The sequence below is a fragment of the Strix aluco genome, chromosome 11 (genome assembly GCF_031877795.1).
Source record: "Strix aluco isolate bStrAlu1 chromosome 11, bStrAlu1.hap1, whole genome shotgun sequence".
Taxonomy (NCBI): domain Eukaryota; kingdom Metazoa; phylum Chordata; class Aves; order Strigiformes; family Strigidae; genus Strix; species Strix aluco.
The window spans coordinates 21,789,327-21,804,723 of record NC_133941.1 but is presented as its reverse complement, the minus strand read 5'-3'; the positions used below and the strand labels follow the sequence as shown (position 1 = coordinate 21,804,723).

At 39.4% G+C, this 15,397-nt stretch overlaps 1 protein-coding gene across 1 annotated transcript in view; it reads right to left on the bottom strand.

Annotated features, from left to right (window-relative positions):
- SYN2 (synapsin II) overlaps positions 1 to 15,197 on the bottom strand; it is a 196,210-nt gene extending 181,013 nt beyond the window's left edge. Inside the window, exon 1 of the mRNA XM_074836641.1 lies at positions 14,679 to 15,197. Within this exon, the coding sequence (XP_074692742.1) occupies positions 14,679 to 15,049 (371 nt within the window). The 5' untranslated portion in view covers positions 15,050 to 15,197. The remainder of the gene's footprint in view (positions 1 to 14,678) is intronic.
- Between the last annotated feature and the right edge of the window lie 200 nt (positions 15,198 to 15,397).

Here is a 15,397-nt window from a genome sequence, read left to right as displayed (position 1 = left end):
ACTGGATTATCAGTTACAATACACTACTGAAATGTGGATGCAGCAGAGATGTTGACTTTGATCAATGATGCATTATAACAAGCTGCTTTTGCTGATTAACATCATTTACTTTGATTTATATATTACACATAATCCTATTTTCCACCATGAAAGTTATTCGCTAAAGTCTCGAAACTGAAAACATTCTCTTCTCATCTTGAGGAGTAGGGCGTCTGGATCTAAAGAATTTCTAAATCGTCTATCAAAGAACTATTCTAAAATATCAACTAATTTAAGAAATACAAAAGCACACTTTCTACTCTTGTAATACTCTGTCAAAATAGAAAGTTTTGAAGAATCCTATTAGTAAATCAAAAATTCTGCAAGTTTAGGTATTTCAGCATATAGTAAGCATACTGACTTTTTGAAAATTCTCTTCTGCTTACTCAAATTTTCATTTTGCTTCTATTAAGTTTTTCAGATCATTTTCTCTATCATATATTCTAAAACTACTAGTTCTGGTAATAGGATGATAGCAACATCTAACTCACCGCCTGTCCAAGCCACAGATTTAAAAGATGATTATCTTTTCAATGAGCCAGCATGAAAAGACAATGTTTACTTGTTCTGAGAGTAAGACAAAATCATATATGGCAACTTTACTATTCTTCATTCTGCTCTTTTTTGAGCAACTTCAGTACTTGCAAAAGCGCTATGGCAAACCTGCAAACAAAATAATCCAGTGCAGAGATCTTGTGTACCACTGACTGGCTGAACCACTGGTCCTCAATTCAGCACCTAGACAGCCCGCCCAACAAGGTGACACTCTCCCTTTCTGAGATGTGGCTCTACACTTATTGCAATCTGGAATAACACCACTCAGCCATCACTTTATAACTTCATATGCAAGGACATAAATACACCGAGTATCATATAAACAATAATCTTGTGGTTACAACTGGATATTGCAGATAACGTAAGATCTAATATTAGAAGAGTATCTCAGCTATTCTGAGCAAAAATCCTATCACTGACAAATACAGTAAGATTTAAATTCTTCAAATTCTTTGAATACCTCATCAAATAATTGAAAAAAGGCCAGTAAAAGCAGTTTTAAAAACTATTTAACCTTTATAAACATCATTGCCTTAGGTAGGAGCTCTAGATACAAACAACCCTGATAACACATCTGAACATTTACGGTACTCTCTTTTAGAATTACTGCTTGCCCCTCGAAAATAAACGTTTTCTCAGTATCAATTAGGTTTGCTTCCCTTCAAACACTCATGTGAAAATTCACGAACTGGAAACAAGCATTTAAATGAAGTAACATGTGCTTTAAATCTTACACTAGTGTTTGTTAAGCAGTTACATGCACAAAGTCTTCCTACTACTTTGACTGACAGATAGCAGTTTGCCATAGGTTTTTTTCAAAGGCTGAAACCAATACTGGAACTCTGCTCCACAGAAAGCATCATAAATGCATTGTTCTAAATCATCCAAATAAGAAATGACTAACAAATGCTCAGGAAAAAGCCTACATTAGGCCAACAAGAACCTACCTCAAGCATAGCGTACCAGAAAATACAGATTTAATTATGTTGTTACAATGTAAAATCACACACAACCTGGATTTCAGAGTAACGGTACCTGGTGTGTTTATTCTACATCAACAGCTTTCCAGAGTACTGTTCTTGAAATATATGGACATTATCACCAAGGGACTTGGACAACTCACCTGCAAAAGCAATCACATTTTAATCCGAAAGCTACTTGGGACCTGATATGTCATCAGTGCGCCACCTAACAGCCAAGGATGTGGGGATCTCAGATGTATACTTCTAATGGGTCACACTATTCAGGTAAGAAAAAAAAAAAAAAAAGGAAAAAAATCCACAACAGAAAAAAACTTTTTGGAAAGGCCTTCTAACGAACAAAAGTCTAGACAACCATTGCAAGACTTCAACTGAAAAGGACTGCCGTAGGATCCTCACCAACCTGAAGAGACCTGCAGTTTGCTTCTACCCACACATTTCATGAACAAAGACAAATCCAGTGGAAGTTAACAGAAATATGTAAACCTTAATACACAGTAATTACACTTTATACTAGTGTCTCTCTTGACTCCCCTAAAGTATGACTACTGCCAAGAAAATTAATTTTATCCTCCTGTATATTGAATTGCTGCTAGTTCATACCAGACATTTCTTCCTTAGTAAGAAAATGAATCAGCACAAAAATTCTAGAACATGGCTCCAACTAAAAGAATTTAGGTAGAGCACAACCTCATACAAAACACTGAAGCTCTGAATCCCATGCCTTTGATCATTACAACCCATACGAGAGATCCTCCGTGTGACCTGTCTTCAGAATAGCTGAGTGACTTTCCAGTGGCAAAGTGAAAGAGCCTCCTTTTATTGCACTGCAACCCAACAGCACCAGAGCAAGAAAACTACAACCATAGAAGTATTATCTGTGTGGACAACATCCATCAGTGAAAATTCCTACAAATTTTTCTTTAAAATAAATTATACATACATATATATATATATGCACACATATTCAAAAATACACCATAATGCTAGCAAACTACTACTAAAGCAACGTCGCTGACAAACATCTTACCTGGGAACCACCTATAATGCCAAAACATTTTTATTCCTCACAAAGGGTTATGTCACATAGTCAACTACGTTAACAGTCCCGGCTATCACTTGTGATTTAACCATACACATCTGTGTCAGAATTTTCTGCTCTGTTATTTCTCCTCAGCAGTTATATCAAAATACAAATCTAGTTTCTTCAGTTTTACTTCTCACGATGTTTAAACTTAAGGATATTTTGGGTTGTTAGCAGAACTGCTGATTTATGAATGCTTCCCAGAAGGATTTTTGTTTTTCAGCTGTTCACACAGGTCTAGATGTGTTTACTGTAAAACAGGGTCGGTAACACCATTTTCTTCCCAGGCAAAACAGCAGCCTTGACACAAATCTGTCCTATTTCACTTCTTTATTTCACTCCAAATAAGTTCATTCCACTAGACAGTTTGCTTCTGTCACCAAGGAGCATGCATTCCTCCGTGACATATTGATTTTAGCTTTGTCGTATACTGGGATTTTTTTTGTTTTTCTATTAATTTACTCTCACTGTGTCTATGAAATTAAGTGTCCATTCCCCCTGAACTAGAAATTACATTAACTAAACTTTAGAAAACCCACATTTGTTTGCATGCATTATCTATGCAAGCATCCACAGCACGTGTCAAACTTTTGCTCGTATTCATGTGTAGAAGCAAATCACATGTGCATGCAGATGGCTACAAGCAAATGCCACATATTTACCGAGCCAAACTTTTAAACATTTTAAATGGAATCTTCAGTATTGTTTTTATAGCAAACAAAGGTTTCTGCATAGGTTGTCCATTACAGATGGAAAATAAAAAAAGCAGACTTGAGGAGAGAGGAAGTATCTGCCCTCTTGACGTTAAAGCATAATATAGCTGACTCCCTAGAGGACCTTCTAAGAGCAGATAAATTAGAACAACTGTTGATCCTCCAGCAGTGACTTATGACCAGCTGATTTAAAATACAATTAATGTTATTTTTAAAACTACAAACTGTTTAATTCAGAAGACTGTTTTATAGAAATGTCAAAGATTTTTTGCTGTTATTTTGAGAGTAATGCCTGCCTATATAAACCTCATCCCAAATATGTAAATATTATTTTATTCTACAATTTTAAAAGAGCTACTATAAACACCTTTGTCATTTATTAATATCTATTGTATGCAACATGAATTTATATAAGACTCAGGAACATTAATTTTGGTTACTGCTGCAAAGACAAAGGCATCGTAAAAGAAATAATTTTTCCTAATTAAAAATATTCCTGTGATTTTTATTTACCTCAATCAGTAGATGGCTAAGACAACAACTCCCAAGTAAAGCAAGTTCTGTAGTCACAGCACATTATGTAATCACACTGCCACTCAGTGAAATTGGACTTATTTATCGTGTTGTATGAGAAAACCTTTTTATTGCCTTTCCAGAACCCCAAATCTGAGATGATGGCTTTTCTAATATTAACCACTTTTTGGTCCTACAAAGGAAAAAAACTTTTGAATTCTTTTAAAGCTTTCTTAATGATGAACCATGACAAAATGTGCATATACATAGAAAACTTTCACTGGAAATGATCTCCAAAGCAAAGTAAATCTTTGAAGCGATCTAACAGGTAATGAAAGAGTGCTCAATCTTCCTCCTTGAAACCATCCTTTTGTTTCTTTAAACAAAATGTGAGACTTAAGTGATTGTGCCTGATTTCATATTGTAGTTTAATCTACTAAATCTGATTTGTTTCAGTAGAATTATTACCACGTTTTATTAGTAAGAAATCAGAAGTAATAAACAAGAAACAAGGTTATACACAACAAAACAAGCTCAGAGCTACAGATACAAATACAAGAAAGTCATGTTGCTACCTTGTTTTTAATTTAGAAACCAGCACCAATTTTTCTCTCATTTGGAATTCACTTTAAATCATAAAACTAAAATAAGAGGCATTTCACCTTCTGCTTTTTTTCCCCAGGCTTGTCTTTATCCCCCACGTGCACTCACACACTCACCCCTGGTTTCTCCTGCGAGAAGTCAGTATTATTGCAACAAAGGATCTTGGCATCTGCCCCAATGATCAACAGAAAGTGGTAAGAGCGTAGCTCTGCAGATTTTAGCCCCTAAATCAGGCAATTCAGAAAAAAAAGTCAATGTTTCATAAACAGTATTAGATCTGTAAGGTCAAAATGAAGAGATAAAGATACATCTTGCACCAGAGAACCCCTTTATTTTCAGAGATGCATGGGAAGAGTATCTAACCTTGCACTCACTTCTCAAACACCTACTCAGAAAGTTACTGGGATACAGATACTTTTGACGCCTAAAGACAGGGACACATCCACACACAAACATAACTTGGGGTTTATTATTAGCTGTGCCACAAGCTTTCTTTATATCTTTTCCACACTCACCTTCTTAGCAAACACCAAAGTAATCATCTGCAGAAGCTTTCCAATAAGCAGCACACGCTGTTGATATTTTGTTTTATGACTGTTTATATTCAATTTGAAATTACATAAAAGCATGCTCCCCTATTCTAATAATGCCTGTTTCACAAAGAAACACATGCTGCATACAAGATGAGACAATTTAGCTTAAATCAGAAATACAGGAGCCTAAAGGTTACTATTGCAATAAAGAAAGATGTATCGGTAGCCTGTCGGAGAGTGCCCAGCTCTGACTACAAAGCACAAATTGACTCCAGAGGACATAATACTGCCACACCTAATGAAATAAAACCAGGACTCCTGTCAGGCTTTCCCCTGTCCTTGTTCTGCTGGTGTTCACAATGTGTCAATTCACATTTTAAAAACACATTACATGGTATTTTGTTACTATATTTCTTATTGAATTTTAGAACTTTTCCTCACTTTGTGCAGTGGAAACAACTTCCTATTACAGTTCTAAATATTCATGAGCAAACTACCTATTACATCTTTAAAGAAAAATTTCTAGATTTTTATCTGTTCATTGTGAGAGTCCCTAATGCTTACCCACTCACAGTTTATTCCTGTAAAGGCAAGATTTTAAAAAATTGGGGTTTAGCACAGGAAATGATAGCAATTTTTTTTCTTAAAAAGTCCATACCATGTTTAATCAATATCTCTGTAATACATTTATAAAAATATTTTTAGTATGGTATAACCTGTAAATAGAAACAATTAATTATTAGTTTATATCAAATCATTTTATGTGGGTGCTTTAGAACAGAATTAAGATATTTAAAAGATTTTACCTGAGGATCTGGTAATATTTTTTAAATTAATCACCTGATAAAAATTCAAGGAAATGCATGTATTTTAAAATATTTGTTAATAACTCCTACTAGCAATCAGGGTATATGGCGCACTATAAACACCAATATCTTATTGGGATACAAGACTACAGAGCTCAAATGGTAAATCAAGCAAGGTCAGACATGGAACAGTCATTACAAAAGGCTAAAAGATAGTGCATTTTAATGGTTGGACCAAAACTGCCTTTTGTAACAACTTCTGGCACCTGACCAGCTGATGGTGGCACGTGATGGTTGTGTTCTCCCTATCTGCTACTTGGGTGGGGGCAATAAACAGGTGATCACACTTTATTAGACACCAAACATCCCGGTTTGTTTTTTTTTTTTTAAAAATAGGGAAAAATACATTTATGCCTCTATCTGCACAAGCTGGGACTAAGTCCCTAATTTCCACTAAGGGAGGACAGAGCTGTATCTGTTCTCCTGTCCCTACCTCATATGAGGAGAGCACTCAAAAATTGGGCTGAGACCAAGCAAACGGGTGTTCAGAGGTGAAAATAATGAAGAGAACATCGCCCTCAGTCCTTCCCAGCTGCATTTAAGCAACAACATTGTGACATCTCATGTGTCTTCCTCTTTCTTCAATCACAGTTACACGGGAAGAAGAATAAAGACACCTGTAGCGTGCAGAAAAAATAGAAAGGGTCTTCAAAACCTAGTTTCATATCCTTCAGCACTGTCTACTGACCAATCCATTAACTAAATGAATCCCACCGACATTTGCAATTCGAAAAGGAGTAAGCAGGTATACCCTGGCAGCCCTGATCAGTGACGTCACCCTGCCAGCTTGCTTGCAGATGGGCAGCCACAATCGCAGCACGGGCCCTAGGCATCGCACACTACTGCCTGCCACAGCTGAAGCAGAAGCCACCCAGCCTTACCTACCGCTGAGGGCCAGTCCTGTTCTGCTTTAGGCACCACAGCTCTGCAGGAAAACCAGAAACAGCCTATTTAGATTTAAGATTCAGTGCCTTCTGAATTAAATATTTTTATCACTTTTGCTTGCAAATATATTAACAAGGATTTGACCTTAGTCACCAACTTTTCATTAGGAAACAGTGTATTTGTCAACAAGAGTTCATTAATATTTCTCTTTCAGCCAGGTAGGACATGCTTGTGGTGAAAGTGGGTATTGTAAAATTAAAGTCTTTACCCTTTCTGTAAAAGCTAAAACTAGTCTACAGTTCATGCTACCACGAACACCCATCATTTCCCTCCTCCAGCTGGCTGGCTGAAAGCACTCTAGCCTTCCTCTGAGAAGTCAAGTTTGACTCAGCACAGATAAAGCTGTTTAATTAGCAAAAGCAGCAGTGCAATCAAGCAAGTATTTTGCATTCTAGACCAAGGTATGACGCTGTTCTCCCACCCACAGCGTCTGTAAAGTCTTATCACCTCATTACACATTTTTTTCACTCCACAAGGTAAGTAGTCTCATCTTTGGAAGCACTATCATTATCCCAGGTAACACTGACTTTGTAATTTATTGCTTCACTTTTTGTCATCCACAACATAGCTTTCTTCGTCAATTTACTCTTTTTCATTCTTTGCAACGTTTCCACCCACTTCTAATTACCCTTTGCTGCTGTGTTCATCTAACCAGGTCTAGAATCTTTCCGTAGAGGTTCTATATCCAAACCTGCCTTCATGTGTTTGTTGTTCTCTTCTTCAGACACAAGTTTATACTCAAACATATATTTTCACTACAGTCTTACCGCATTTTTTAATGCTCATTGCAGTGTACCTTACCTACGAATGAATAAAAATCCAAATCATCAGTCTATTTCAATTATATTGAAAACAGATTTCTGTAGTTTAGAGCACTCACAATGGGAAGGGTAAATGAATGAATACTGCGGGTAACTATCGCATGGTGCTCTTAAGAACTGGGTACTAAAAATGCATACTGTTATGTCACTGCTTTAAGAATAGATTGATACTGTGAGAATATTTAGCATCTATCTTCTGGAGAAACACAGTTTCTGCAAAAATGTGTAGTCTTGCAGCATCCTAGTGCTTACAGAATGGCAAATAACATCCATTTAAAACATACAGCCCAAAATACAGTAAGTCCTCTAGAGACACTTTTTAAAGACAAACAATAATACAGTTTTTAATAACCTTTTGTTTCATACTGTTCCCATTTCAACAGATTACAATTTGCTACTGGCAAATCATTATCAAATTCTGAATAGATTATAAGTAGAATTTTTTAGTTTATTTGGGTCTAAAGTCTACAAAGCAATTTATTATTCATTTTATCTCTCACTTCAGTCTTGTTACTTGAAATATACCTACCTAAAATCCATTATTTCCTTGCCAATTCTTCCATTCCTTTCTATTAAGGCAAACTTTAAAAGAAAACATTGGAAAACATTGGGTTTTCTATTACTACCTATTCAACTAAACATATTACTAGGGGTTTCATTAAGATTCAGAGAAGTTTCTGTGGTGTCTTCAGAGATAAAGGAGGAAAAAAAAAATTTTTCACTTGGACTCTTGAGCACAGAGGTCAGGACAGGACAGGGGATGACACCAGATCCAATCTGTCCAAATTTGCAGTCAGCATCTCATATACACTAAGTTGCCTACAATGACATTAGAGCCTGTAAGAGCTTGTTTAGACAGAGCAATACACAGAGTATGGAGAACAAAGTGTTTTCCACTAAAAGCTTTTTTATTTTTTACATATCTAGTCAAAAAGGTAGTAACTCTCAGTGTTTTGTTATTTATATAACATAGCCAAGAATTACACATGCCAGAAACTGCAGATAAACACAAAAAAACTCTGCAATTTTTTCTTAGATCATCTTAAAATACTAGCACACAGATTGCCTGGTGCAGAACTGTATCAGCTGGCCGTTTCAGAGAACAGACGTGTAATACAACTTGCATGAGATTGCTGTAAACTACAATTCAGATTTGTTAACACATTACACATTTCAGTTAGTTCAGCTGCATGTCACTGTCCTGAAGTTCTTGCCCAGTGTGGACTTAATATTTAAAAAAAGGACAAAAAACAAGTAACACGGCTCAGTGAGCTGCGCTTCCACCCCTTCAGTTGTTCGCACTTGATGAGGAGACAGAGCTCAAAATAAACTTTACCTTGGTTTGCAGAAACTCACGTTGTTCCACCTGTGTGCCTGAGCGCATCCTCCCAGCCAGCAGAGATGTGCTGCTTGTGCTCATGGCAGCCCCTGCTTATGCCTGCACCTCTCCTATAATTATGTTGCTATTTTGATTGCAAAAATGGAGAGCCCTTAATGCAGAGCTGAAAACTGCAGTGTGTTCTGGGAAGCAGTACTGATCTAATCACCTGGTTGTAAGAAGCTGTCTAAGCACATACTGTCTTCAGGTAAAACGCCAGCTCCTTTTTGGAGTACTAGGAACTCAGTCCAGAAGGCATAACTAGAACTAGACTGCAAGACATGCACATTTTTTAAAGATTCAGATGAAACTTCTCACAAAGATCATTTCAAAATATGAAGTCTTCATATGAAGCAAAAATTAGAGAAACCAAAGTAAAATCGTTATCACTCTTGCTCAGTTTCAGGGGTTTTAAGGAACCTTTTGCCTTCTTTGAAAGGTGTTACACCAAAGACAAGGTTGTTTTTCCTTTGATATTAGGAATTTCTTGTTACAAAAGGCACAGCAGTTCTTAATTAGCATTTAAAATTAATAAAAGTAACTTGTTATATGTCTTCTCTTCCTATATAAAATATATATATTGATAAGGTTACCTTTTCTTTAAACTCATTGCCTGAAAGTATACGTCTACATTTAGCCAGTCTTAAGAGCTTAGACCTTTCTAAACTCAGTTTCATCCCTCTGCAGCAGAGCTGTCCCTTGCTTTGACTTGCGTTCAAGAACATCTCCCCTTCAGCCCCTAAATGAGTGCCAAGGGATCTTTTCAATCCCCCCGCCCCCCGCCGTGCAGTCACTACTAGTTCCACATTTGCCCATGCCCTGGGTTTCCCCCCGACTTTTACACGGTGGCTTTATGCTCTGTACCAGTGGCAGTGCGCTGTGCAACGCCAGGAGGCTGGCAAGAGCGCTGTCCCTCCAGACAGCGCCATCCCACAGGACTAGAGAGCGCTCTGGCAAAGCGCTTGCCCTCATTCAAGCATTACTAAAATCTAAGTGACGCCCTCTAAAATGGGAAAACTTGCTAGCCAAAGACTTCTACTGAATGCAATAAATACTGCAGCTACTAAATTAACATGTTACTATCAAATAAGGGAAATCAGAATTTTAGTTCAACCAGAGTTAGGAAATACTAATTAGTTACGCACAACTGAACCATCCCTAATTGAACAGAAAAACTGCAAAGAATTGTCGTTGTAGTATGCAAGCTGTTTGGTAGTTGCCCCTACATATAACAACCACACACATAGTTTTAATTGAAATTGTTTTCCACCTTCTAGAAAATGCAAAAATACCCCAAGAAACCCATTCTGCTCACTTCAGTAATTTTTTATATCATAAGCCAGCATTTTTCTGCAGTGACAGTACTGTTCATATTAAAAACATTTATGATGAGCAATATCTGCCCATAAATAACTCAGTAATTTTAAAACAGAAAGTTTGCTCTTCACGCGGCATTTTTCCCAGCCATTTGGAAGGAAATTATCTCTTGGGCCTATCACAAGATGACAAACTACTAAAGCAGTAAACATTACAAAAAATGCATAATTCTCTGGGGAAAAAAAAAAAGGTACTGATACTTATAACAAGATTTGTGCTTAAAAAATACAAGAACAAAATTTTTCCACTTGATTCTTTTTATAGTTTCATCACTACTGCCAATGAATCTTATATTCAAGCTTTAAAGCACAAGATAGACAAAGCAATAATTAGTTTTCAATATTGAAACAGCTTTCTAAATATTACACATAAGCTTTTAATAAGGATAATAATCTATATACAGTGTTTTGGCACCTTGCCACTGATGTATGGCCTCTAATCAATCGCTTGTTCAGCACTGAATATTCAGTACATTTTGTATACAGAACAAAATGGTTATTTTCTGAGGAAATCAAATACATTTTAAAATAAACTCATCTAGCTGAAAATTTGGGACACTTAATGCAGACTAATAGCTCGGAAAGGAGAATTAAAAGAAAAGGTTAAGCAAGCTGCCTAGATTTTAATTTAGCTCTATCACTAGCCTCTTGGGTGACCTTGAACAAACTGTTTTACTTCTTAGTTTCCTCCATTTGTAAAGATATCAACAAAGATACCTAGATCCGTAAAACTGTCATGGAAGTCTATCACAAAAAATCATTATTAAACCTAACAAGTGGTTCTTGAAGCCTTCCCCTCCCCAACAGAACCAGGAAGCGTCTGTGAATCAGACACTGTTCCACTACATTTTAAATACTTTGTAAGGTTCTCAACTAGATGTGTTAACTCAGAAAAGGGTTCTGGCCATCAGTGAAGGTACTGAAAATGTCTGTTTAGTATGCAGCTGAAGATGAAAAGAACATGACATTAAAATGCATAAAGAATAGGCCAGAAAATAAAATTAGCTTTTCCAATGCCTTTATATAAATGAATAGCACTGTTCCATTTGAAGGAGTGTTTGCAGTACAGGTCACCCCTTCTTTATGGTGATATTCTAGAACGACAGAAGGTTTCAAAGATAATTGGTGAAAATGATCGCTAGTTGTTTGCTTTCGCCTTTGGACCAAAGGATCATTTATTGTAGAAGGTGACTAAGTATTCCATGAGAACCAGCACAACGCAGACCGCTTGTCGTGGATTTGTCTCTGGCAGTCGACTAGCAGCTTTAGTCTGTTTTCATTTTTCTCTTACACTTGCCACTGAGGCATGTATAAAGCTACTAGATGGTAGGAAGTCTTCATCTATGTAGCTGCAAGTTTCCAAAGAACCTGTAGGAAAAGAATTGTCTTCCACATTTTTGACTGAGAGTGTTAGTGGAGAAAGGAGGATGGTTTGACACGATGACTGCGTTTGCTCTCTTTCCTTAAGGAGTTAGATAATATAACATGGTCAAAGTATACGAATTAGTACAGAGAAGTTAATTTTCCCAGTTTTCCCCTATCCTATGCCATAAAAGTAAAGATACTCAAAAGCAGAATTTCAAACGTTGTAATAGGACAAACTTCTTAAGGCAAGAAAATGACAAAAACAAGTCACTAAGATCAGGATTAAAAAAGGCAAGTAACAACTGAGCATTTATTTATATGTAGAATACCCCATATGAGTCCATTAGCGACAATAACAATAATGGGTTACTAAATCTGACTTAAAATATGAGTCAATCTCTAATAGAAATAAAATACATTAGAAACAAAGGGTCCTTTTGATGCTAGAGATAAGGGGCAATACCCTTGGCTGAGAGATGAAGGTGCTTAGTGCTTTCTCTGGCCCTTGCTACAAAGAGAACACTGAATTAGTAGGATTTCAGTGTGATCCAGTCTGAAATTCTTTTATTTCTACTGAAAGGGCAATCCAAAAGCAATACATACATCTTCAATTTAAGACAAACACAATGTAGCTCAAAACATTACAAAAACAAACGCCCAGTGTATGATCTTCCTTTCAGGGTTAACATAAATCAAATGAAATTGTTTCTTAGGAGGCTCAAAGAGATTTATTTGGTACTGTTTTTCTTGTTATTGACAGGGTTTGGTTAGTGTATCACATGACAGCAGCTCTACATACCTCATCTTGCTAAACCGTAGGTCAGTGCATCGTACCAGGTAGGGTAGCTAGTGTGGGAGCCATTGACATTTATCTACTGACATCTTTCAATATTTTTTTTCAAATTACCATTCATATTCCATTTTAGCCCCTACAGCCAAATTCTACAGCAGTTCAATATATGTCAATATGGATATCCATACTTCAAAGGTACAAAACAAACTTTTCTGCATGTATTATCAGAATACACATATATATTTTCCAAAATTTATTTTAAAATCTTCCCTTACAAAATTATTATCTTTTTAGAGGGGAAAGAGACAGTACAACAACAAACTGTTCTTTCTAGAACTACTACATATCCATGTCACATACTACGAGAAAAAAATAAAAGGGAAAAAAAGAAAAAAAAAGAAGAAAAAATGAAAAAAAAAGAAAAAGCAAGCAGACATGAGTAACCTTGTGTGTATTTGTGACTGCATCTAGTCTCCTACTCAGAATGCTGTTGGTGGCATTCACCATGCAGAGGTTTAAAAGCTTTGCTGACAGATTGTGTTCATTTCGGGTGCATTTATCAAGTATGTAAAACATGCCATGTTTATAATACACAGGATGGCTTCGGTAGGTATAGAAAAATTCTACCAGAAACAAACTTTATGAACATATACAGTTATTTAATTTACGAAGCAAAAATTTGTGCTCCACAGAATATTAAATAAATAGATGTATCTGCAAGGCAGCGAGCAGTGTCCATGGATGCATCTCTATGACGTAGGTACAGAGGCTGTCTTAGTCCGGCAGATACAATCACCTTTTTTTTTAAAAAAAAAAAACAACAAAACAAACAAACAACAAAATACAGAAGGAAAAACCCCAAAAATGTAACAGGTAACGTTATCTTAACATTAATAACGTATCTGCAATTGATAAAGGCTTACATATTTGTTTCAAGTATTTTATTAAAGTACCATTTTAAGGTAAATTGTATGAAATCATAGAACTGTACAAGTCCATCTAGACAGTAAGGCTATAAATTTGAGAAGCTGACAATAAGATCACAAGCCCACCATCCATTACTGAATGATGTCAGTATTATAAGAACAGACTCGTTTTACTCCGTATTATTTTAAGGCACTCTTAAGACCTTATATACTGTAACCAGCAACAGCGCCTGAGACGATTCACAGCTTGATGTGTAAACACACGTTATAGGGAAACAAGTTAGGGAACAATTAATAGGTAGACATCCTTCCTGTAAAATACAGCACCCACCAGAGTCATATGTGATAAACAGCTCTGAAAAAGCTATAACCTCTCCTACCGGCAGCAGCCAGGCACAGGAAGAAATGATTTGGCGTACAAGTTTCATGTTTTGTAAATCCCACATTTTTTTATGAGGCTACTGGAGGCAAAACACCCAGCCCCAAACAAAACCTGTGAAGTTAATTAACCTAATCGCACAAATTCCCAGGGTTAAGGTAAAACTGAGGGCTGGTCCTCAATATCCTGAAGGACCTTCACCCAAACACGCATTTCAGACGCTGCAACAGAAGCGGTGGGATCTGCGTGAAAACAAGCCCGTTCATAAATATGAATTAACACACGTAACGCTACAACCACACGCAGTGCAAAACAGAAATTCGTGCCTAAAACACCTAAATCCTACCTGCACCTCTACATGAGTTCTTTATTTCCCTAGAGAACACAGGACGTGCCTTCTCAGGGCGGTAAATACGTTTTATTTAGTGTTTTGACGGGAAACGGCTTTCATTCCTAGTCAAGCAATGCGGGCTTTGCAGGTTTTTGCTCCATCTTCCAGTCCGTAACGCTTCGCTCCAGCCCCGCGGCTGCCGCCTCAGCGCGGCCGGGCGGCGGGGGGACACTGCCCGGCGGCCCTCCCGCCGCCTCCCCCGGCCCCGGCCCGCCGCACCGGGCAGCCTCGCCCCCCCGGGGCCCGAGGCGCGGCTCGCCGCCCCCCGGTGAGCCCACATCTGGCGGGGAAGGGAGAGCTGAGCGCGGCCGGGGCCCGCGGGGGAAAGGGACCGCAGTGTGAGGGAGGGGAAGGACGGGCGGGAAGGAGGAGGAGGAGGAGGGCGCGGAGGGGCATGCGGAGGCGCGGGGGCACCTACCAGTCCGTGTGCGGCTCGTCGATGACCAGGAGCAGCTTGAACTTTCTGCCGGCAGCCGAGGAGACGGCGGAGGAGGCGTCCACCAGGCCGGCCGAGGCCGCCGTCTGCTTCACGGCGTTCGAGAGGGAGCTGAAGAAGCTGCTGCCCGTCGACTGCTGCGGCGGCGGCGGCTGCTGCTGCTGGGGGGGAGCCGACTGCGGCGGCTGCCGGCGCTCCGCAGCCGGGGAGGCAGAGGCAGGGGCCGAGGAGGCTGAGGGGGGCGGCGGCGGCGGCTGCTGCGGCTCCGGCCGCTGCAGGTCGGTCATGTAGCCATTGGGCAGGTTGGCGATGAAGCTGCTGTCCGAGAGCCTGCGCCGCAGAAAGTTCATCATCTGGCCGGGCGAGGGGCAGGCGAGGCTGTGGCTGTGGCGCGGGGCGGGCGGCGGGCGCCGCGGCGGGGCTCAGCGATCCGCAGGCGGGCTCGGTCGCAGCCTCACTGCCGGCCGCGGCGCGCGGCGCTGCCTTCCCCCCCTCAGCAGCGCGGCCAGCGGCGGCCGCTCCCGCCCGTCTCTAGGGGGCAGCCGCGCGCGCGCCGCCGCCGCCCCGCGCCCGGCCGCGCGCCCTCCGCCCGCGCCCGCCCTCACACCCCCCCTCTCCCCGCCGCGGGCGCCCCGGGGACGGGGCCGCGCCTCGCCTGCTCCCCCGCCGTACCGGAGAGGCCGAGGGGCAGCGGCAGAGCG